The 21,050-nt window shown below is 39.4% G+C and overlaps 3 protein-coding genes across 5 annotated transcripts in view; all 3 read right to left on the bottom strand.

Moving 5' to 3' along the window:
- LOC130390274 (uncharacterized) overlaps nucleotides 1–4,747 on the bottom strand; it is a 46,120-nt gene extending 41,373 nt beyond the window's left edge. The window contains exons 1-6 of the mRNA XM_056600136.1: nucleotides 4,521–4,747; nucleotides 4,016–4,342; nucleotides 3,538–3,909; nucleotides 3,253–3,372; nucleotides 3,009–3,064; nucleotides 1,768–1,888 (exon numbers count right to left, since the gene is read on the bottom strand). Coding sequence (XP_056456111.1) covers nucleotides 1,768–1,888; nucleotides 3,009–3,064; nucleotides 3,253–3,372; nucleotides 3,538–3,909; nucleotides 4,016–4,342; nucleotides 4,521–4,563 — 1,039 coding nt within the window. The 5' untranslated portion in view covers nucleotides 4,564–4,747. The remainder of the gene's footprint in view (nucleotides 1–1,767; nucleotides 1,889–3,008; nucleotides 3,065–3,252; nucleotides 3,373–3,537; nucleotides 3,910–4,015; nucleotides 4,343–4,520) is intronic.
- Nucleotides 4,748–5,127: 380 nt separating this feature from the next.
- Nucleotides 5,128–9,833, bottom strand: LOC130390563 (uncharacterized). 3 transcript variants are annotated; one of them, XM_056600593.1, is made up of 6 exons: nucleotides 9,279–9,829; nucleotides 8,814–9,149; nucleotides 8,363–8,734; nucleotides 8,001–8,117; nucleotides 7,742–7,797; nucleotides 5,313–6,541 (listed from the first exon to the last, which is right to left on the bottom strand). In XM_056600593.1, exons 1-6 carry the CDS (start codon nucleotides 9,319–9,321, stop codon nucleotides 6,413–6,415), a joined length of 1,053 nt encoding a protein of 350 aa, XP_056456568.1. In that variant the 5' UTR covers nucleotides 9,322–9,829; the 3' UTR covers nucleotides 5,313–6,412. The 3 variants fall into 3 exon arrangements, with proteins under 3 accessions (XP_056456570.1, XP_056456568.1, XP_056456569.1); XM_056600595.1 differs by lacking the exon at nucleotides 8,814–9,149 and having other exon boundaries at nucleotides 5,128–6,541; nucleotides 9,279–9,833; XM_056600594.1 differs by lacking the exons at nucleotides 5,313–6,541; nucleotides 7,742–7,797 and having other exon boundaries at nucleotides 8,025–8,150; nucleotides 9,279–9,775.
- Nucleotides 9,834–14,374: 4,541 nt separating this feature from the next.
- Nucleotides 14,375–21,050, bottom strand: part of gpc2 (glypican 2) — a 12,845-nt gene continuing 6,169 nt past the window's right edge. Inside the window, exons 8-14 of the mRNA XM_056600135.1 lie at nucleotides 20,870–21,013; nucleotides 20,642–20,762; nucleotides 20,088–20,143; nucleotides 18,856–18,953; nucleotides 14,995–15,053; nucleotides 14,794–14,836; nucleotides 14,375–14,642 (exon numbers count right to left, since the gene is read on the bottom strand). Coding sequence (XP_056456110.1) covers nucleotides 14,375–14,642; nucleotides 14,794–14,836; nucleotides 14,995–15,053; nucleotides 18,856–18,953; nucleotides 20,088–20,143; nucleotides 20,642–20,762; nucleotides 20,870–21,013 — 789 coding nt within the window. The remainder of the gene's footprint in view (nucleotides 14,643–14,793; nucleotides 14,837–14,994; nucleotides 15,054–18,855; nucleotides 18,954–20,087; nucleotides 20,144–20,641; nucleotides 20,763–20,869; nucleotides 21,014–21,050) is intronic.

Below are 21,050 nucleotides of genomic sequence, written 5' to 3'. Positions count from 1 at the left end.
TTAGATAAAATTGTGAATTTGATTTAATTTGAAGAGTAGTTTTACTTACATGCTGTACCCAGAATTGTCAGAGCAAACAATGATGCTAACATTGTGATCTTTTGGTGATGAACTAGCACTGGACTCAAGTGAGTCCAACACTTACATACCATAGATCAACTGTGATTGGCTGTAACATAGAGACACTGAATGCACCAAGCCAATCCAGCAGGGGCAAGAGTGTATGTGCTAGGGCGTTTGAATCCAGCCAAATAAAATTAAATATTGGTGCTACTACTATTAGTAAAAATAGTGATTCTAATATTAGTAGTAATAATATGGTCACCAGGAACAATAGTACCGGTAGTTTAATTTATTTAAACAGATTTAGAGCATATCTCATAAAAAAGCAGAAGTGGAACAAGATCTTGTGCTGATGTGGTTTTACCTCTAGCACCATTGATCTCATTATGGCCGCTCATCCTGTGCTTGCTTTGTTTGTGGTTTACAAAGAAGAACCAGGGGACTAAGTATAGCTCGCTATGTCCTCATCCTGTTTAACCTTGTTATAGGGAGTGACCGTTTTCTTTTTTTGTGTGTCTCTTCTCAAGGTGAATTTTTTCTTTTGTAAAGTGATTGAGGGTTTACTGTTGCAAGGCGATGCCCCGTATTCACTTTTTGTTGTTGTCCTGCTCATGGGCAAGATGGTGATGTCTAGATCGAACTGTTGATTTTTTTCATAGCTTCGATCCACCGGTTGCAATGCATTTGCTAAGTGGGAAAATAATGTGAAATTTGTGTGTTTATAAGACTATTAGGGCCCTATCTTGTATCCGGCGCAATTAACTTAATCACTGGCGCATGTGTCGTTGCTAGTTTGCAACTGGTGCAGAGCGTGCTTTTCCTCCTGCGCCACGCGTCGGTAAATTAGGGAATGATCTTGCGCCCCAAGGGGCGGCTCGGCGAAAGGAGGAGGCGTGTTCTGGATCAAACGTTCCCTGTTGCTATTTTGACGTTTCATAAACCACTTGCGCCACAAACCAGAAAATACCTGTTTTTTTGCAGTTCTAGCCAAACTAAACACGTAACGCATAATACAGGGGGACACATGCATATTAGGAACGATGCATATTGGGTTGAAGTCGATAACGATAATGCATAAAATACTGATAAGAAACGATGTTTATAATGTATTGCATATGTCATTAAATAGAACCACAGTTACCGCATATCATATGTTATATATACGTTTCTTTGCCGTTTTCTTTGTGGAAGAAAGCCTTATTCCATGTGTGAATTAGGCCATATTATTTGGCCTACACTGCAAGAGGAGTTGAGTTGAATAAACATCATGGTTGACTTAAATCTGAACATAGACAAAGTCATCAATGAACCTGGTGCCTTGACAAAATCCACCCGACACACAAATTACACAACAAACAGAATTGACATTTTTTTTACACAGCATTTCTAATTATAAGAAATAATCAATTAATAGATTCATGAGAATAAACAAGTACTGATTTATGTAACACAATTAAAGTCATGCATCCAATCAGAACCTGACAATACCACATCATTACTTCAGCCTCGTGAGGTGACACAATCTCCCTGGTTGAAATTGAAATGGAAAAGTCTTTAATGTCCCCCCCAACACATACAAAAAGACGCTTAAAAACATGGACTATATACGAAGGACACATTTAAACAATTACACACACAAGCGGCTACAGTTGTGTGTCGCCGCAGCAAGGCAGCACCGCCATGAAATGGATGGACTTCAGTAGCCGGTTTCTCTTGCAGCAGAATACACACTCTCCTGAGTCCTTTCACTGTTCTTCTTTCTTCCTCTGGTTTTCCTGCCAGAGAACTCCAACGCTGCGTAGTTCAAGGTATCAGTTTCCCCGTCCTACAACAGAGAACTATGCATTACTAACAAACATCTGAGAGGATTCACAGCCATATAAGGACCACTTCTTCCATAGTGAATGTCAAACCTACAATCATACTGGTGTAAAGGCGTCTCATCCTATACTGGGGCCTAGACAGGCCCGGCGCCACACAGAGGCAAAAGGGTGAAATGCCCCCTCATTTATAATATTGTGCCCCCTTAGTTTTCTATCCATATTGCCTACCACACAATCTGCCCCATTTGTATTCTCATCCTAATCGCGGGGTCGGAGCGCTTCATTCACACAACTGTACTGCACACATGGCATATCAAAGTTAGACATTTCAACAGATGAAAGAAAACAATTGGGATCGCCCTTCAAAAAGTAAGGTTAGGGTAAATTTGACCGTTTAGGTTTACTTTCAATGTTATGTAGTACACAATAAAAAAACTTTACCAGAGCAGCTGACTGTTATATCTGAATCACAACTCTTTTGAAACAGTGTAAGAGAAGGCAGCCTGGTGGGCCTTGTATTATGTTGTAACTTTTTGGAAATCCGTGGGAAATGTAAGTAATACGTGTAACATTAATTCATCATTGGCATTGCTGCCATGAAGGGGATTTAATGTTAAAGTTGTTTTGCATGGAACAATAGTTGCTCACTTTGTATTGCATCGATGAGGGTGGGCAGACCCTGACCATCTCTGTTGTTGTCATACACAGCGTATTACGGCACTCTTGTGATAAGACAGCTTGGTAGGGAATTATCTGTTTTAAAGCGGCTCAGTTGCCTGATTTCTTGCAGCAATACAGCCGAGTATTATTATTTTTTTCGGTAAAACCATTTTATCTTAAAAGTAGAAGCAAATAAGGACAAAATGTCAACTATTGTCACTTTTTACGTGGATTAATATGGAATAAGTACCATCCAACATGAACCGCAAGTCCAAGCTGGTTATAATGCCGATTTTATTTTATCTACACGGCACTTAACACAACAGTTCGGCTAGTTCACAAACGTATAGTGTAAATGAACTATACATCTATATAACTATACAGGATCTCTGGATTTATAGGATTATGTTCACACCATCAAAATTAATATCAATTGAATGCAACATGTTGAAACAGCTGTACCTGTGGTTCCTGAATCACTGAGTCGTGTGGGACAGAGTAGGAAGCACCCAGTGTTCCTGAGAACAAGAATGGAAGAATAACTTTCACTTTTAAGATTAAGTAGTTTATGCAAAATTGCATAAAGTTAATGTTAAAAACAGAAATGAAGATGTACGCCAAACTATTACTACTGGGATTCCTAAACCAAGAATTTTTTTTATTAAATGAAATATACCACAAAATCAATTCTAAAGAAGGTACAGACCTTTGCAATACTCACAAACTGGCTTTTTATTTCTGGTTAGAAGCAGGATTATAATCACAACCAGACAGCAAGCCAACAGTATTCCAAGAACCACGGTAACTAAAAAAACCAACTTGGGTCCTGCATCAACAAGGTGTCATCATATAATCATGTTTTCTGTAACATTACATTCACATTTCATTAGTAATGACTCTTACATAGTATGTGTTGAAATAACTTCCTCAAACCCAGCAGGATATTATTTATGTGTATTATCTTCTTCAGTAGGAAGTAATATATAATGACCTGTTATGTCCAGCTTGGTCCCATTTCCAAACACAACTTCCCCACATGCTGCCAGGGCACAGTAGTAGGTCCCAGCATCAGAGGAGTCTACATTGTTCTTGGGGAGAGTGTAGACACAGCTCTGTGGAGCAGACGGAGGCCCAGAACTATTCTGACATTCACCACTCCTGTTAACATTCATGTAAATGGTAGCAGGGTGAGATGGTCCTGATCTGAACCAGTACACACTGGGTTCCCCTTGGCACTGGTTACTGGGGTCCGTCCTCTGGGAGGTAATAGAGCACTGGAGAGCCACAGGGTCTCCCAGCTGAGCTGATGCAGACACAGGCTGTTGGACCACAGTCTGGGAGACAAACCTCTGTTCATTGGGATCTGCACGGTGAAATAATATAATCATCATCTAAACTGAGAAAACAATTATATTGGGGCTTCTTTCAGATGCCGAATTAGAAAACAAGTAGAACGGGATGTATCTTACCTTTGACAGACAAAAAAATTCCACTCCAATTCTTTGAATAATGCTCTTGGCAGAAATAGTTTGCTTCATCTTCTTTACTCACAGATCTAATGTTCAGATCCATGTCTGGTTCTGCTGCAGTGAAACTTGAATCGAAAGGAGGGAAAATTTGACCACGCTTATACACTATTGAAGCGACCGCTTGGGGAACATATCCAATCAATTGCTTGTACCAGAAATGCATATTTCTACTTTCCTTTTCAGCACCACAATGTAAAGTAACATTATCTCCAAGTCTTGCTGTTTTCAAAGAGACGATACGAGGAACCTCTTTGGTGTCAATCATCGCTGAAAAAATAGACGTAAACAATTTATCCCATTGAAGAAAAAGCAAAAATGAATCGCTGGTCTAAATTATTCTTTCCAAATGGTTTCAATTTTGTATTTTTAACAAAAAACACAGTATACTGCAGAAATACAAAGTCAAACAATTTGGACGTAATATTCTTAGAGGAATTTTACTTACATGACCCAATAAGAATTGTAATAGCAAAAACTCTTGCCAACATTGTTGCGTTTCGGTGCTCTACTAGTGCTGTACTGACTCAAGTGAAAGATTTGTCCTTAAAACACAGGCGTTACATATCCTAGATCATCAGTGATTGGCTGGAACTTAAGGACACTGAGAGCAGCAAGGCTGCTGCACAACACAGAAAACTAAGTGGAGATCACATTTAATTTCAATCCAAACTGAACACTGAAAACATGGCAGTCAAGTTTTCATATTTATCTGTATTACAAACATTGAAAGCCAGCATTTATTTTCGTAATTGTTTGAACAATAATTAATTCTTACACATTTCAGTTTTATTTTGATATTTTTTTAAAAAAATTGATGCCGATTGAATCTCCTAACTCAACCCTTGTTAGCATTAGATTTTGTAAAACAAATTTGGCAAAATTATTATTAATTCAGGTGAATGTAGTATTAGTACGGCAGTACGACATCACTATTGTCATTGTATTACTATAAAATGAGCAAAAATATTTTTATTGGTGATGATTGTAGTATGAGTAGTTCTAACTAGTGTCAGTAATGACAATAGCTGTTTAATTAGTTAAATTGGTAAGATTAGTAGTACAAACAATAGTGAAACTAGTGGTAGTGCAGTCTAGATTGTGGTCACGTGAACCAAGTAAGAGCAATTCTCATTACCTCAACAATTAAATATTTTGTTGTGTGTGCGTCTGTGTGCGTGTGTGTGTGTGATATTATTTCTGTAAGTGTTTATGCGGGTACAGGATAAACTAAAGAAGAGTTCATTAACACAACCGATAAATAATTCTTGACTTCTGAGACATGGAAGGTGCCGCCTTTATAGTGTCTAGTCACGTGATCTTGTGCTGTGACCTTTCTGCTTGTGGTTTAACTGCAGTGCATCACTGGTCTGGTTATGATTGCTCATCCTGTGCAGACTGTGTCGGCACTGTGGTTTGAAAAGCAACTACCTCCTATCCGCAAGGTCTCTGTGTATCTCTCACTATGCCCCCTTTTTGTATTTCCTTATTAGATGTGCATACAGTTTTAACAATATCTTTTGATTATATTTAGTTGTACTTATTTCCTTTGTTCCTCTGTTCATTCATCTCTCTTAGTCTGTTCAGAAGTTTATTATATTTTGATTGAGGGTTTATTGTTGCAGGGTGTTGCCTGTGAGTCTATGTGTGATGAAAGGCTTCACAACCTAAACCTAACCTTGTGTTGAATTGGGGACGGAAATCGTCAAGGAACCCACAATATGATATTACAGCGATCTTTCATCACAGATATAAGATGTTGAACGATTCTGCAAATATTGTGATAAGATACAAAAAAAGATTTTGTTGGATTTTATCTTGAGTGTGGTTGAAATATAAGTTGTGGTCGGGGTTCTACAGGCAGGTCATTTCCGACATTGTTCTTAAATGAACTTGACAAAACTGCACACAACAAGATGATACAAATTGAAATGAGCGGATACTCAATAGAGTCCTGTGTAGGATGTGGTCATTAATTAACCCCCGCTTTCATTTTAACTTCATTACGGACATAATAAATAATTAATAATAAATAAATATAAAATCCAAATCGATTTTTGAGTAAACCTGATGAAACAAGGATTGCACAGGCAAAATATCCAAATCATCAATCTTCTGCAAAGCAATATATTTCCCCAAGACAGAAAAAATATTGCAATGGTTGCAATTCACATTTTTTTGTTTCAAACAAAGTGACATATATATGACAAACAATTTATGTTCACTCTCACTCATAACAATAAACAGGTTATAATTAATACCACAAACAACCATTACATTCACAGTCATCCAGCCAATCTGACATCAGAAACTGAGAACACTACATCTTTCATTTAGAGTTCAGTAGCAGGTTTCTCTCACAGCAGAATACACACTCTCCTGAGTCCTTTCACTGTTCTTCTTCCCTCCTTTGGTTTTCCTGCCAGAGAACTCCAACGGTGCGTAGGTCAAGGAGTCTGTTTCCCCATCCTACAACAGAGAACTGTGTATTATTACCAACTATCTAAGAGGACTCATTCAAAGCCACTCAATGCGACAGTTCGGCCGGATGGTGATGATCAACGTATGGACCAGCTTTCACGCTAGACTTTTTCTTGGGCGGACAAATGTCCGACACTATTCCAGAATTTCGGACATTTGGAATATCTTCCGGACGTTATTCACTAATAATTAAATAATCACCAAAAGTCCACATTTAAACGACAAACGACACAAACTAAGTTGCTTCAATAAATGCCATTTATTAAATTAGCCTAGGCAAAAAAAACATAACAGCCATTCTCTGCAAAAATGGTAAACGGGTAAAAAATAATTAATTCGATAAGGCTACTTTCGGCACAACTTCATGGCATGGAAGTGTTCCGCTGCTCGCGAAAAGTTGAAGTCTTTCAAACCCGGCCCAAGACTCGATATGCGCATCAGCCTCGTGACCTTTTCCTCAGCTAGGCGGTTTCTGATAGATGTTTTAATCCTGTTTTGGAGAGAAAAGACTCGTTCTGCAGGGACACTGGACACGGGGATTGTACTGTCGATTTTGGCCAGCTTTGCCCAGTCGGGAAAGATTTGTGCTTTCACACCAAACGCGAGGGGGTGACAAGATCCCATACAAAGTGAACGTAGAGACGCGTATCGGGTGAATTTATCGCAAGAGAAAACCGGCGACAAGTTTTGATTTGTCGCACCACACTTTCGCCGTGCACAGGTGAGCTCGTTCACGAGGATTTGTGCCGCGACAAATTCGCTCGAGTTGAAATATTTAAACTTTCGCGAATTTCGCGTGATGTCAGCCAATCAACGTTCAACAGCGTGGCCACTGAGTGACATGTGTATGCATGTGCGGGTGCACTGCGCGCGTTTATGAATGGACGTTCGTGTTTGCCTCCCTCGTGAGCTCGGCCAGGAACCGCTACTGGTTTTCATATGCTACTGATTAATTCATACATAAATGCGAACTTCTTTCTTTTTTTTCTCGGACATGTGGGCCGTTTTACATTTTATTATACCGGCCATGCGTGCGTGCAATCGGCCAATGTCCGGCTATAGACGGCTAACGTGAACACTGGTATGGACTCACTAATCAATAAGAGGTCACATTATAAGAGATCATTTTCAGCTCAATCAAAGGTGTTTTAAATCTTTACATAATGCAACCTTGGTGGAAATATGTACCTGCGGCTCCTGTATCACTGAGTCACGTTCAGGATGGCAGGAGGCGCTCAGTGTTCCTGAGAATAAGAACAGTTTAGTTCTTACCAGATAAAGCAGTTCATGTTGTTTATCTTGTATCTCCTTTTCTTTTATTTTATTATGTTATCAGTTAAATCATAAATGTAGATGTATGTCAAAATATTAAAACACAGATTTTCCTAGACTTGATTTCTGTGAAATTCAATGGGCTCTGAAATCCATTCTGGATAATATACTGTACCTTTGCAATGCTGACAAACTTGCTTTTTATTCCTGGTCAGAAGGAGGATTATAATCACACCCAGACAGCAAGCCAACAAAATTCCAAGCCCCACGGTAACTAGATACGAGTTGTGTTCTAGAATCAGACAATCGAAAATGGGTCAGGAACCTGCAAAATAATGTGTAGGTTTAAGAATACATTTTCTAATCAAAATCTCTAACCTGCTGCACGAGTATAATATATTTCCCAACAGGTGAATTCCTTCTGTCTATTATCTTAATTCAGTTAGACAATCCAGTAAATATAAATATCCAGTAAGTATATCATAATAATAATAAAAAAATAATAATATAATGGAAGTATGATTAAAATATACTGACCTGTTATGTCCAGCTTGGTTCCATTTCCAAACACAACCTCCCCACATGCTGCCAGGGCACAGTAGTAAGTCCCAGCATCAGAGGAGTCTACATTGTTCTTGGGGAGAGTGTAGACACAGCTCTGTGGAGCAGACGGAGGCCCAGAACTATTCTGACATTCACCACTCCTGTTTCCATTCATGTAAATGGCAGCAGGGTGAGATGGTCCTGATCTGAACCAGTACACACTGGGTTCCCCTTGGCACTGGTTACTGTGGTCCGTCCTCTGGGAGGTAATAGAGCACTGGAGAGACACAGGGTCTCCCAGCTGAGCTGATGCTGACACAGGCTGTTGGACCACAGTCTGGGAGACAAACCTCTTGTCATTGCCATCTGCATGAATAAAAACAAGATTCATCATCAAATTGCTAAAAATATATTGTTGCTCAAAATATTGCAACGGATATGTTACCTTTGACGGTCAAAAATGTGCCGGTTTTCCAATTATTCTTATAGTGAGTTCCTTGGTTACAGAAATAGTTTGCTTCATCCTCTTTATTTATATCCCTAATTATCAGATTAAAGTCAGTTCCTTCTCCCACTGTGATTCTTGAATTCAAGGATGGGTAATTAATTTTTTCATAAATTCTGTTAGCAACCACTTGGGGAATGAATCCAAGAGATTGCTTAAACCAGTTTAAAATAAATATAGATTCGTTCAAAGCACCACAATGCAGAGTGACAGTATCTCCGAGGTTTGCTGTTTTAAAAAAGACCAATCGAGGAACCTCTTGGGACTGAATACACACTAAAAAGTAAAGAGAAACAAACAAACAAGATTTACTAATAATTATTTTCAACAAACACAAATATTTTCTATGAATTTACACTTTATGAAAAAGAGAGTAATTTTAATGTGAATAGAAGAAGTACTTACATGCTGTGCTCAGACTTGAAATAGCAAAACATAATGCAAACATTGTCACGGTTTGGTGCTGAACTAGCACCCCTTCTCTCTGAAGTGAAAGATTTTGACTGGATAGACCAACATTTACAGAATCATAGATCCAACGTGATTGGCTGGGAACTTAAAGACGCAAACTGACGCAAGCCAATGATCCAATGTTTGTGGCACTTCATATTTGTCGCTCATATTTGTAGTTAGTATTATGTGTTTGTATTTTTTCTTGATTACAAAAGTTCCCTGGGCTTTAAAGTTTCTCTGAACATTACATTTTCAATCATTGTTATTAATCTACCTCTATCTACTTGTAATGACTAAATAATGCTACTGTTTAAGGCCAGTCTTCCGTTTTTAAATATGTTCACATCATGCATCCAAACTATCTGGATGCTAGGCTAACACTGCCATGATCAATGAAGTTGTTGAATTCGTATCATCCAGTAGCTGTGTCCAAACAAACAATCAGCGAGCTTCAATTCGTGATCACCAACGCTAGTGCCATCTTTCACTCATAAATGATGACATCATTCTTTGATTGTTTTCAATGTACAAAGAAACAGTTGGTGACGCGCCGTATCGAGCACATGTATGTTCAGATACCAATAAATGATAACGTTTATAAATAATAATAATCGCATACGTCGACTCGACACGTAAGAAAGAGCTTTACAAGATGGGGAAAATATGCATTAACACTGATTAAAAGACTGTAGAAAAGCTGCAATGACCCAAACCGTGCAACATTTGATTACACCATGGATGCTTTTATATACTAGTAAGTCACAGGAAGTGTGTTAAAAGGAAAAGGGCAAACGGCCCTCTTTATCTCCTCTGGTTGAATCCACTCCTCTGAGCCATCAACTCCAGCCAGTTGGTACAGTCCACCCTGGACACGCTGCCTGCAGCATACAATGTTCTATACTTTTGAAACCTTCATTTTTAATGAGAGCCCTCACAACGAGACCCCCATATACCGCTTTCAGCTCACAATCTCCTACTCCTCGCCCAAACAGATGTCTGTGCAGATTCTGGTAAATTAAGAGAATTAATTAATTGTATGACAGCCTTGTTCAGAATCTTGATTCATTTTATAAAGATTTCAGAACAATGTGAGTTAAAAAAATTGATAAACCTTTAGTGTGCCTTAGTAAACCTATGTAATTGCAGTAAATCATGTCCTTGTGTTTTACATGTCTATTGCTATATCACCAGACCCCCTCTTGAGCCCACCTTGTTGATGATGCATCTGTTTGTTTCAGGCTGCATGTTTTATAACCGCCAGTGTAGATTTGCAGTTCATGCAACAAGCCCGAAGCATCTAGTGTGACTTCCTTTCCTTTGTGTTGGAAACAAAACAGAGCGAAGCCCTTAGCAGCGGTTGAGCTGAGAGGCGAGGGCTGTGGCTGGTCATGCCTTTTTCTTCGACACACCGCCAAAACTCTTAACCATAACCTGCTTGCAGGTATCAACAGGATGTGTTGCTGAGGTGCTGCAGAAACCAACCATGAAATGGACTTATATTTCCTCTCAACCTGATATTTGACTTGCAGAACAGAGAAAGATGTTGAAACATATTTGCATTTGCTTATATATACATAGTACTTCTACTACTATTACTACCACTAGGATGAATGAAGAAATGTTGTAGTTTAAAATAACAGTGTGATGGGTTCAGCATGCATAAGTTGCACAATCTGATTTAGAGACCAAGATCACTGAAATCGGTCATTTTAGCATCTAGTGTACATTGTCATAGTGTTTTAGAATAAAGACTATTAAATCATTAGGTACACTCATTGAAAGATGCATTGGTTCTCTGAATCTGGATGTGATTGGCAAAGATTATATTTGTACTTCAGTGATCTCACTTTGTAACAAGTGGTGGTGGTAATGACAAGGCTGTAGAATCAAAAGGCACTACTTGCCCCACCCCCTTTAAAAACATGTATTCTTGTGTGGTTTTGAAGATACAAGCTTCATGAACAAACATTAATCAGGGAGCCAAACTGATCTGTAGCAACTTAGAGATGCATAGAAGTTTGAAGTCCTTGAGCTTTAGATTGCCGTCGCATGCTGAGGGGGGGTTTGTTCAGTCTCTTCTCTTCTTGAGGCAGGTCCTCTACTTGATGTGACGTCTCCAACAACAGCAGGGAGAATGCTGCTTCATGTTGTTACAGCACACTGGAGGAGGCTCCTGTCAAGGCTTTCGTGTCAGCCCTGTGGAGTTCAAGGCATGGCTGGTGGTAACCTCTGAGTGGTTCCACCTGGGACATGAGCTGAGGGTAGCTGTGCTTTCAAGTCTGCTTGACAGCAGGGAGGGTGCATCTTAAAAAGAGCAGTTGTTTCAGCAACTGTTCTGTGATGGCTCAGCTTGGTGATGGCAAAGTCCTTTAGAGCGTAGTCCTCATCCACACCGATGGTCTTTAGTGACTTTTTCATGATGAAGCTGGTGCATTTTCTCGGGACAATTTATCTCAAAACACAATTTTCCAGTATTAAATATATGTTCAGTTTCTTGGTGGATGTACATGGGCCAAGAAAAGCATCTCAAGATATACAACTACGGTTAACAGCTTATAGCTCCAGAATTTGGCTAAGAATAACAGAAACAATAAAATATAAATAGGCAGAATATGAAGTGATAGAACAAAATTGTATGCAAATGTGTAAATATATCTTGCTTTGCTGCATGTAGAAACTTTTGCGTACCTGGGAAGTATGTTGTCTGCACGTCATTACCACCTCTCATGCTCTTGAAACCTGAGTGGAAAGTTTGGTTTAAAAATAGACTGAGCACATCACACTCTAGCCACAAAGCAAAACTTTCCATAAGTCAATAGAGGTGATTGGTTGGTTATGAGAAGCAAGTCTAGTAAAGATGGATGTCTTGTGTGTGTGTGTGTGTGTGTGTGTGTGTGTGTGTGTGTGTGTGTGTGTGTGTGTGTGTGTGTGTGTGTGTGTGTGTGTGTGTGTGTGTGTGTGTGTGTGTGTGTGTGTGTGTGTGTGTGTGTCTGTGTGCGCGCATGTGCATTCTTAACCTGGTTTTGCACTTGCTTTCTGTCTCCACAGTATCTACAAATATCACATTTAATTGTATATATTTCATTCATACACATTTCCCACATGCATGATTAAATGGCACACTGCAGGGAAGAGGTGGTGTTCATGCTATTAAACGTTGCTGACTTTCCATGAACACATTTTATTGCCTATAATTGATTGGATATCATTCACAGAACAGAGAGAGGATATTAGGGTCTGAGGTGCCTCTCCCTCGAGACCAAAGAAATCAATGAAAATAGGTTTGTAGCAGGAAACTCTGAATATCTCGAAGGAGGGTGCATGAAGAGCATTGGTGCGTTAAGCCCACTGCTTGTGCCTGGACAGCAGGATGCATACATCCTCACAGAAGGAGAATATTACCTAAAAAATCAGTAAAATCGAATTTATTACAATTCAAATTCCATTAAGTTCCTCAAAATGAGATTATTATTATTTTTTTTAATAAATGGCCTATTAAAATGATTTGGTTTTGAGTTCATTCAGTCATAAGACACAACTCTGGCGCCACCTAGTGCTTTTGCAGGGACATTACTACTACTAAAGTTAGCTGGCGCAGATTTAAATGCATCGGTTAGACTTTGTCTTTCAATTTCCCGGCACTGCCATAACGTTTTTTACCGTGGCTTTCAATTTTGAGAATAAACGACACCACTTCAGTCCCCGCACAATACGAACAAATAGCAACTCGCTCTTGACGTGCAGCAAGTGCTACTGACAAACCTCATTTTAAAGAACTGCTGCTTCAGGAGGAATTACATTTCATGGTGTTTACCCATTGAAGAGCATCCAAGCTCATTTATATAAAAAACAACATGAGCCACCTTCTCAGAACAAATATGAAGACACTGGCCAACAACTTTTCCTCATATTTTCTTGAATGAAGCTCCAAAGCTCATTTTAATACAAAAAGTGGTGCTAATCATTCACCATAATGGAATGTCAAGAGAGAATGGCGGCAGGCTACAGAGTGGAATCTGAAGCAGTGGTTCTCAACTGGTCTGGCCTTGGGACCCACATTTTACCATGGTCATTAAATTGCGCCACACATTCCGCGACCCATTCAGATCAAGTCCGCGACCCACCAGTTGAAAGACACTGACCTGAAGGACTATAGACCTTATACAATGTAGAGGCCACAAACACAGTTAAAGTCTGATTGTCACAAGCATCTCGGGTTACTGTGCCATTTTGATTTTCAGACTGGTTCTCATGTAATTTAAAGTCATGGCATACGATAATAATGACATCCTCATAACTTTTAGCAGGAGCCTTTAGAATTGCATAAAAAAAATCCTTCATAAGTCAGGTGTTATAAAAACAGATTTTACCAACATTTTACCAAAGTTACATTACAGAAAAGCTCAACGCTTATGCTCAACATAAACTGAAAACAAACTCTTTGCCTCCCCCTCACAAATAAAGGTTTCTTAAGTTGCTGTTTAACAGAAAGTGTCCTTGCCAATGTCTATACATTCTCATTGTGCTGTTTTTTGCCTTTATTTGTCCGATTACGAAAACATCTAACTCCAACAGCTTCGGGTATTGTCTTGTGGTGTTGTTTCATTCTGCATAGAATAATTGAGGAACATTATCTATGTTAACTTCCTATTTGATTGTTGTTAAGTCTATACAAAACCAATAACGTACAAGCATAGATTTCTCTTCAGAACCCATACACACACACAGTTTTTTCTGGAAGTAAGAACACTTTGATCATGAAACCGATCAGAAAGAAAAGACATGAACAATTAAATATCATTAATTGTCACAAAATTCGAAATAAATAAGATTACACAGACTGCTAAGCGTACGTATTAGTACAAACAACAGTAGTGAATAATTATTCTGTATTTGATTATTGTTGTTATTATTATTATCTCTAGAGTCTAGATGACAGTTTCCTTTCATGGCTTAAATCACGCAACCATATGGGTACTGCATAACCAGGTAAATAGTAATTATAGTGAGGTACAATTATTGCTTTCCCCTACAAAATTAAGCTAGTTTCATGCATTGGCGGTGTGACCAACTGGCAATCGGCATCCCATGAGACCCTTGACCAATGTGATCAAATAACCGGTTATCTCCACAAGGGGGAGACAGAGACCATCAAAGACTATAGAGGGAGTGTGGAGAACGTGAGCCACCGTTCTCATTCCAATCCACATTGAGCCACCTCGCACACGAGAGATGTTGGCAGGGTTGGAGGAGGAGTTGCGAGGGTTGGTTGTAAGGCGGGAGTTAGGCCAATAGCCTGGCCAATCATCATTGTACCTCCCAGGGGCGCTGCCAGGAATTTTGGGCCCTATGAAAGAATATTAATATTATATTATTAATTGCCATCCGCGGGACGTGGGCCGTGCTGCGTTGGGCTGGGCCCTTAGAATCAGTACCACTTTTCCCCGCCAGGCAGCGCCCCTGGTACCTCCCTCCTCTGTCTCCTCCCACGGATCCACTGCCACCCTCACCTGCAATATTGTGGACAGCAACAGACAGCAAGTAATCATTTTATGTGTAATCCTATCAACAAATGGTGGTTTAAATATAACAAGATGAATGATTTCAGTTTGTCAGCTTTGCCATTTAAACCGGAATCATTAGGAAGCTCATCTGTGAAGGTCCTTACTGTCCATGAAGTCAGTGTCCTGTCCAGCCTGCACTGGTCTCAGTTTGTTGGCGGCCAGCCTCAGAATCAGAAACAGAAATCAGAATCAGAAAAGGTTTATTGCCAAAAACGTTTACACATATACTAGGAATTTGTCTCGGTATTCGTATTCGTTGCGCACGATCTTAACAAACAATAAACAGTAAACAATAAACAAAAAGCAAGTATTGAATAATAAGTACTGAAAAAGATAAGAGTAAATAAAAAATAAAAATAAATAAATAGAGATACTCTATATACATATACATATGCACCGTAATAAGATAAGAATATATGTACAATTGTGCGTGATGATGAAAGTAGTGCAAAACTTGTTGTCATCACAGGCAGATGACTGTGGGTGTTGATGCGGGGAGGGGGGGTAGTGTGCGTGTCAGTGTCAGTGGGGGTCCGGGGCCGTTGTTGATGAGGCCAGTTGCAGACGGGAAGAAACTGTTTTTTTGGCGGGAGGTTTTGGTCTTGACAGACCTCAACCTCTTACCGGAGGGGAGTGAAAAAAAATCGCGTTGCGTAGCGGTTATCAATGAAGTAGCCTACTACATACAATTGTGTTGGGAATAGGTATTTCGGCGCTCCCTCTGGCTGCAGGCGCACATCTGCTCGTTGAGAAGGTGCCCCCCCCCATAAAAATAAATAAATATAAATAAATTAAAAGCCAACCAAAATCTCCAATATGAGACATATTACATATGATTTTGGATTCAATTTAAAAGGAAATGCCCTGTTATTTCAGGCTATTTCACTTCAGGGTTATAGTTCACGACCCCATGGGGTCACGCAAAAGGTTTCAGAACATTCTGATGTGGAGTTTCAAAATAAAAGCCAACCAAGTTTGTCTTTTAATATGTCTCATATTGAAAACTTTTTATTTTGAAACTCCACATCAGAATGTTCTGAAACCTTTTGCGTGACCCCATGGGGTCTTGAACTATAACCCTGAAGTGAAATGAGCCTGAAATAACAGGGCATTGTCTTTTAAATCGAATCCAAAATCATATGTAACATGTCTCATATTTGGTGGGCTTTTATTTTGAAACTACGCATCAGAATGTCCTGAAACTTCTTGGGTGACCCTGTGGGGTCTTGAGTTTCAAAATAAAAGCCAACCAAGTTTGTCTTTTAATATGTCTCATATTGAAAACTTTTTATTTTGAAACTCCACATCAGAATGTTCTGAAACCTTTTGCGTGACCCCATGGGGTCTTGAACTATAACCCTGCAGTGAAATGAGCCTGGAATAACAGGGCATTTTCTTTTAAATCGTATCCAAAATCATATGTAATATGTCTCATATTGGAATGTTTGGTGGGCTTTTATTTTGAAAGTAAATACCACAACGGCCGTACACTTCCTTTGATAGTATTTGCTTTTATTGACTGTCTTTTTGTATGTACCCGACGAATGCTTTTATTTGAAACTAGTTCTGAGACGCTATTACCGTTATGGCTAGTATATACAGGTACGGCTGGCTTGACCGCCGATCTCGATCAGTCGGCTGGCTTGACCGCAGTGTAAGACAGCTAGTGTTCTATATATCTACGCACGTAGGTGAAGGGTTTTATTTTGAAAACGTTGCGAGATACCAACCAAAGGATGTTTAGAGTAAAGGCGCACGAAGATTTTGTGTGACGGCTGGCTTAACCGCGGATGAACGAATAGCGGCTCACTTGACCGCAGTTGATTCTCCATAGGAGGTAAAGCTTAAACCCAGTTCAGATCAAGCAATAGGCGTTGGAATCTGGTGATGCAAAAGCCCATCCAAATTAACGTTAATGCTCCGCTGTTTGGCAAATGATGAGAAACAATTAATAAACGGAGGGAAATGTCCACTTGTGACATCGTTGTAAATCGCCCCTTTAAAAAGAAGTATCGTTGCTCGGGCTAGTTACTAAATCTCTGACGCCATGCAACGGCTTAAGACACTCGGCAACTATACCAGTTCACACTTTGTCTGCAACGGTCTCAAACCATTTTTCATCCCCAACCTTTGCTCTGAACTGGGCTTAAGGGAGAGTCAGTTATTTGTTTCGCCCTCCACGCACATACTCAGACTGAAACGCTTCCTTTTATTGATTTATTTAACATGTTTTGTATTTTTTTGGTGCATTTTCTACAGTTTATTTGCTAAACTTTTTAATATGTGGTATGGAAGCTGCCATACAATCAGTTGGAAAATAATGGAGGTCAATGGATCGCCAACTGCCCAATTTCAGCAGTTTTTATTTGTAATAGTTTGAGATATTTGATTGTTGAACATACGCGTTGAACATAGAGAGACACACACCGTCGGGTAACGTAAGTTGCAGTAATCTCTATTTATTGACAAGTCTCAAAAGAAAAGGTAACGTTAAGAGTCATGCACGTCGGCATGACACCTGTAATGCATGACGCAAAAAGGCATTCAATTCCTTTATTAACAACATTTCAGAATAGCAAATAACTTATAACAAGTAACACATGAACATTTACAGCGACACAAAAACCTTTGGCAAGCACACACATTATGGCTAGAACCAAATGAACCCCAGCTACAATCAGGTGGAGAGATATGAATGTGCTCTGTGTAGCTTCATGAACTCAAGCCTTTTATAATGACCAGTGTTAAGTGGCAGTTAATACCAGTCGCGTCACTAGGCTGTTTTATTCGGGGCTTAAAGGCACCCAGTGCAACTTTATGTAAACATTCAATGAAAAATAAACATTCAATTTCTAGTCTTTTTTACACGTAGTAAGTTTCAATAACTCCATACCATTACATATCGACATTCAAGGAGCAAAGATGAGACGTCGCTGTGTGGTGAGAACTGATAGAAAATCGTAAACAACAACAATCGCCGGTGGGGAGAAGCCATTTTTCCATTGACTGGAAGCCTGCTTTATTTATTGTAGGTTACAAAAAATAAAGAAAATGGCGGTATTGTTGTTGTTATCGATTTTCTATCAGTTCTCACCACACAACGACGTCTCATCTTTGCTGCTTGAATGTCGGTATGTAATGGTATGGAGTTATTGAAACTTACTACGTGTAAAAAAGACTAGAAATTGAATGTTTATTTTTAAGCCTCGAAAGTTGCACTGGGTGCCTTTAAGCCCCAGATATTATTTAATTAGCCCTGAATATAATTTTTGGGTAAGGAAAAAATGTATATATACTATCTATGGAATGCATTAATTAAATTCAGTCTAGAAGTGATACAATTATTATGGTCACTAATGCTAGTTAGTTATGTAGAAAGAAACAACGGGATTCCAGGGACTTCTCAAAATAAAGTAGCCTAGTCCTTCTAGATAGTCCTTCTGGCAAGAGAATAAACAGTTTAAAAGCATAACCAGACTATATATGTATATGTGTGTAAGGTCTGTCTCACTTGTATTTATTTTACTCTGAAATAACTTGAATGGAAATTTGGATGTTTGGGGATAAGCAGCACAGCAGTCAGGTAGCTATTTAAAACTATAATAACTGGCATATTTTCTTTATTTAGGTTAAGCATTATGAAAAAATTGGCCATGCATGCCTAGGTTTTAGGTTTCATGATCATCCGGGGCTTAGCCCACCGGCGTTGGGCTGGTTAATACAAGCTAATGAAAAATAGCGCTTTAAGTGTTGCTTCCTATCATCTCTCTCGTTATAGTTCAGTGCTACTCGAGCATTGTCCTAATCTTAGTATTTACCTTAGCTTCTCTCATCGTATTTTAAACTTCTACTTTTATCACCTTTGGAAATATACTGCACATCCACGTTACAATATTGAGGAATTCAAACTATATTACGACCAGGTCGATGGATTTCAGTTGCCGGTTTCTCTCACAGCAGAATACAGACTCTTCTGGGTCCTTTCACTGTTCTTCTTCCTTCCTCTGGTTTTCCTGCCAGAGAACTCCAACGCTGCGTAGTTCAAGGAATCAGTTTTCCCGTCCTACAACAGAGAACTGTGCATTACTAACAAACATCTGAGAGGATTCACAGCCGTAAGGACCACTTCTTCTAGAGTGAAGGTCAAACCTACAATCATACGGGTGTAAAGCCGTCTCATCCTATAGGCCTACTGGGGACTAGACAGCCACACGGGGCAAAAGGGTGCTTAGTTATAATGTTGTGCCCCCTGGTGCGGACAGACACGCACCAGAGGGCTTCATTCACACAACTCTACTGCACACATGGCACATCAAAGTTAGACATTTCACCAGCTGAAAGAAAACAATTGTGATTGGACTTCAAAAAGAAGGTTAGGGTCAATTTGACCGTTTCCTTTTACTTTCAAAGAAAAAAAACGTTCATTGAGTGGCTGAATCAAATCGTTTTAAAAAAAATCGTTCAAAAATCGTTTTAGATCGTACAATGTTGCTCGCTTTGATGACATTGATGAGGCTGTGCAAACCTTGAACATCTCTGCTGCTTTCATACACAGCATATAACGGCACTCTTGCGGAAAGTCAGCTTGGTCGGGAATTATCTGTGTTTTTACAGCGGTGCAGTAGCAGCCGTGGGGGGTAGAAAATACATTGTGTCTACTACAGATTACTACAGATTATTATCCCTCCTGTGTTATCAGCAAGTAAAAAATTGTTGTGGCCACTCCGTCATTTCTTTCCTCTCTTTATTTCTGCCAACGTGTGTGGGCCGAGAATTCTTTGTGACCAAGGCCAACGCTAAACCCGTTAATTTGACCCGTTAGAAAACTCTCCAGGAAGGTGTTTCTCAATAAAAATGAACTTGGAGCAAAACACTTAAACACATTGTTTTTCCATTGGGTTGTTTTTCGGTCAAACCATTTTGTCTTAAAAGTAGAAACAAATATGGAAAAAATGCCAAATATTGTCACTTTAAACGTGGATTAAAATGGAATAAGTACCATCCAACATGAACCGCAAGTCCTAGCTGGTTGTAATGTCGATTTGATCTCCACGGCACTTAACACAACAGTTCTGCTAGTTGACAAACGTATAGAATAAATGAACTATACATTTAAATTGGATGTCTTGATTTATAGTACTATGTAACTCCATCAAAGTTAAAATCAACTGAATGCAACATGTTGAAACAGCTGTACCTGTGGTTCCTGAATCACTGAGTCGTGTGGGACAGAGTAGGAAGCACCCAGTGTTCCTGAGAACAAGAACGGAAGAATAACATTCACTTTTAAGATTAAGTAGTTTATGCAGAATTGATGTAACCCTATTATAAAAGTTAATCATAAAAACAGAAATTAAGATGTGTGCCAAACTATAACTACTGTTATTCCTAAACTAAGACCTTCCTATGAAATCAAATGTTCCACAAAATCAATTATTGAGAAGGTACAGACCTTTGCAATGCTCACAAACTTGCTTTTTATTTCTGGTGAGAAGGAGGATTATAATCACAACCAGACAGCAAGCCAACAGTATTCCAAGTACCACGGTTGCTGGAAACAGCTTGGCTCCTGGAATCAACAAGGTGTCATCATCTGAATCTGTTGAAATCATGTTTTCTGTAACATTACATTCCCATTAGGTCATGACTCATGACTCTTACATATTATATTTCGAAATTAAAATATCAAAGCAAACAGGTTATTAATGATGTGTCTGTTATCTTCTTAAGTAAGAAGTCAAATATATTGACCTGGTATGTCCAGCTGGGTTCCATTTCCAAACACAACTTCCCCACATGCTGCCAGGGCACAGTAGTAGGTCCCAGCATCAGAGGAGTCTACATTGTTCTTGGGGAGAGTGTAGACACAGCTCTGTGGAGCAGACGGAGGCCCAGAACTATTCTGACATTCACCATTCCTGTTTCCATTCATGTAAATGGCAGCAGGGTGAGATGGTCCTGATCTGAACCAGTACACACTGGGTTCCCCTTGGCACTGGTTACTGTGGTCCGTCCTCTGGGAGGTAATAGAGCACTGGAGAGCCACAGGTTCTCCCAGCTGAGCTGATGCTGACACAGGCTGTTGGTCCACAGTCTGGGAGACAAACCTCTGGTCATTGGGATCTGAACAGTGAAATAATATAATCATCTTCAAAACTGA

The sequence above is a fragment of the Gadus chalcogrammus genome, chromosome 10 (genome assembly GCF_026213295.1).
Source record: "Gadus chalcogrammus isolate NIFS_2021 chromosome 10, NIFS_Gcha_1.0, whole genome shotgun sequence".
Lineage (NCBI taxonomy): Eukaryota > Metazoa > Chordata > Actinopteri > Gadiformes > Gadidae > Gadus > Gadus chalcogrammus.
The sequence above is the reverse complement of the archived record's forward strand: the minus strand, read 5'-3'. Positions and strand labels throughout refer to the sequence as shown.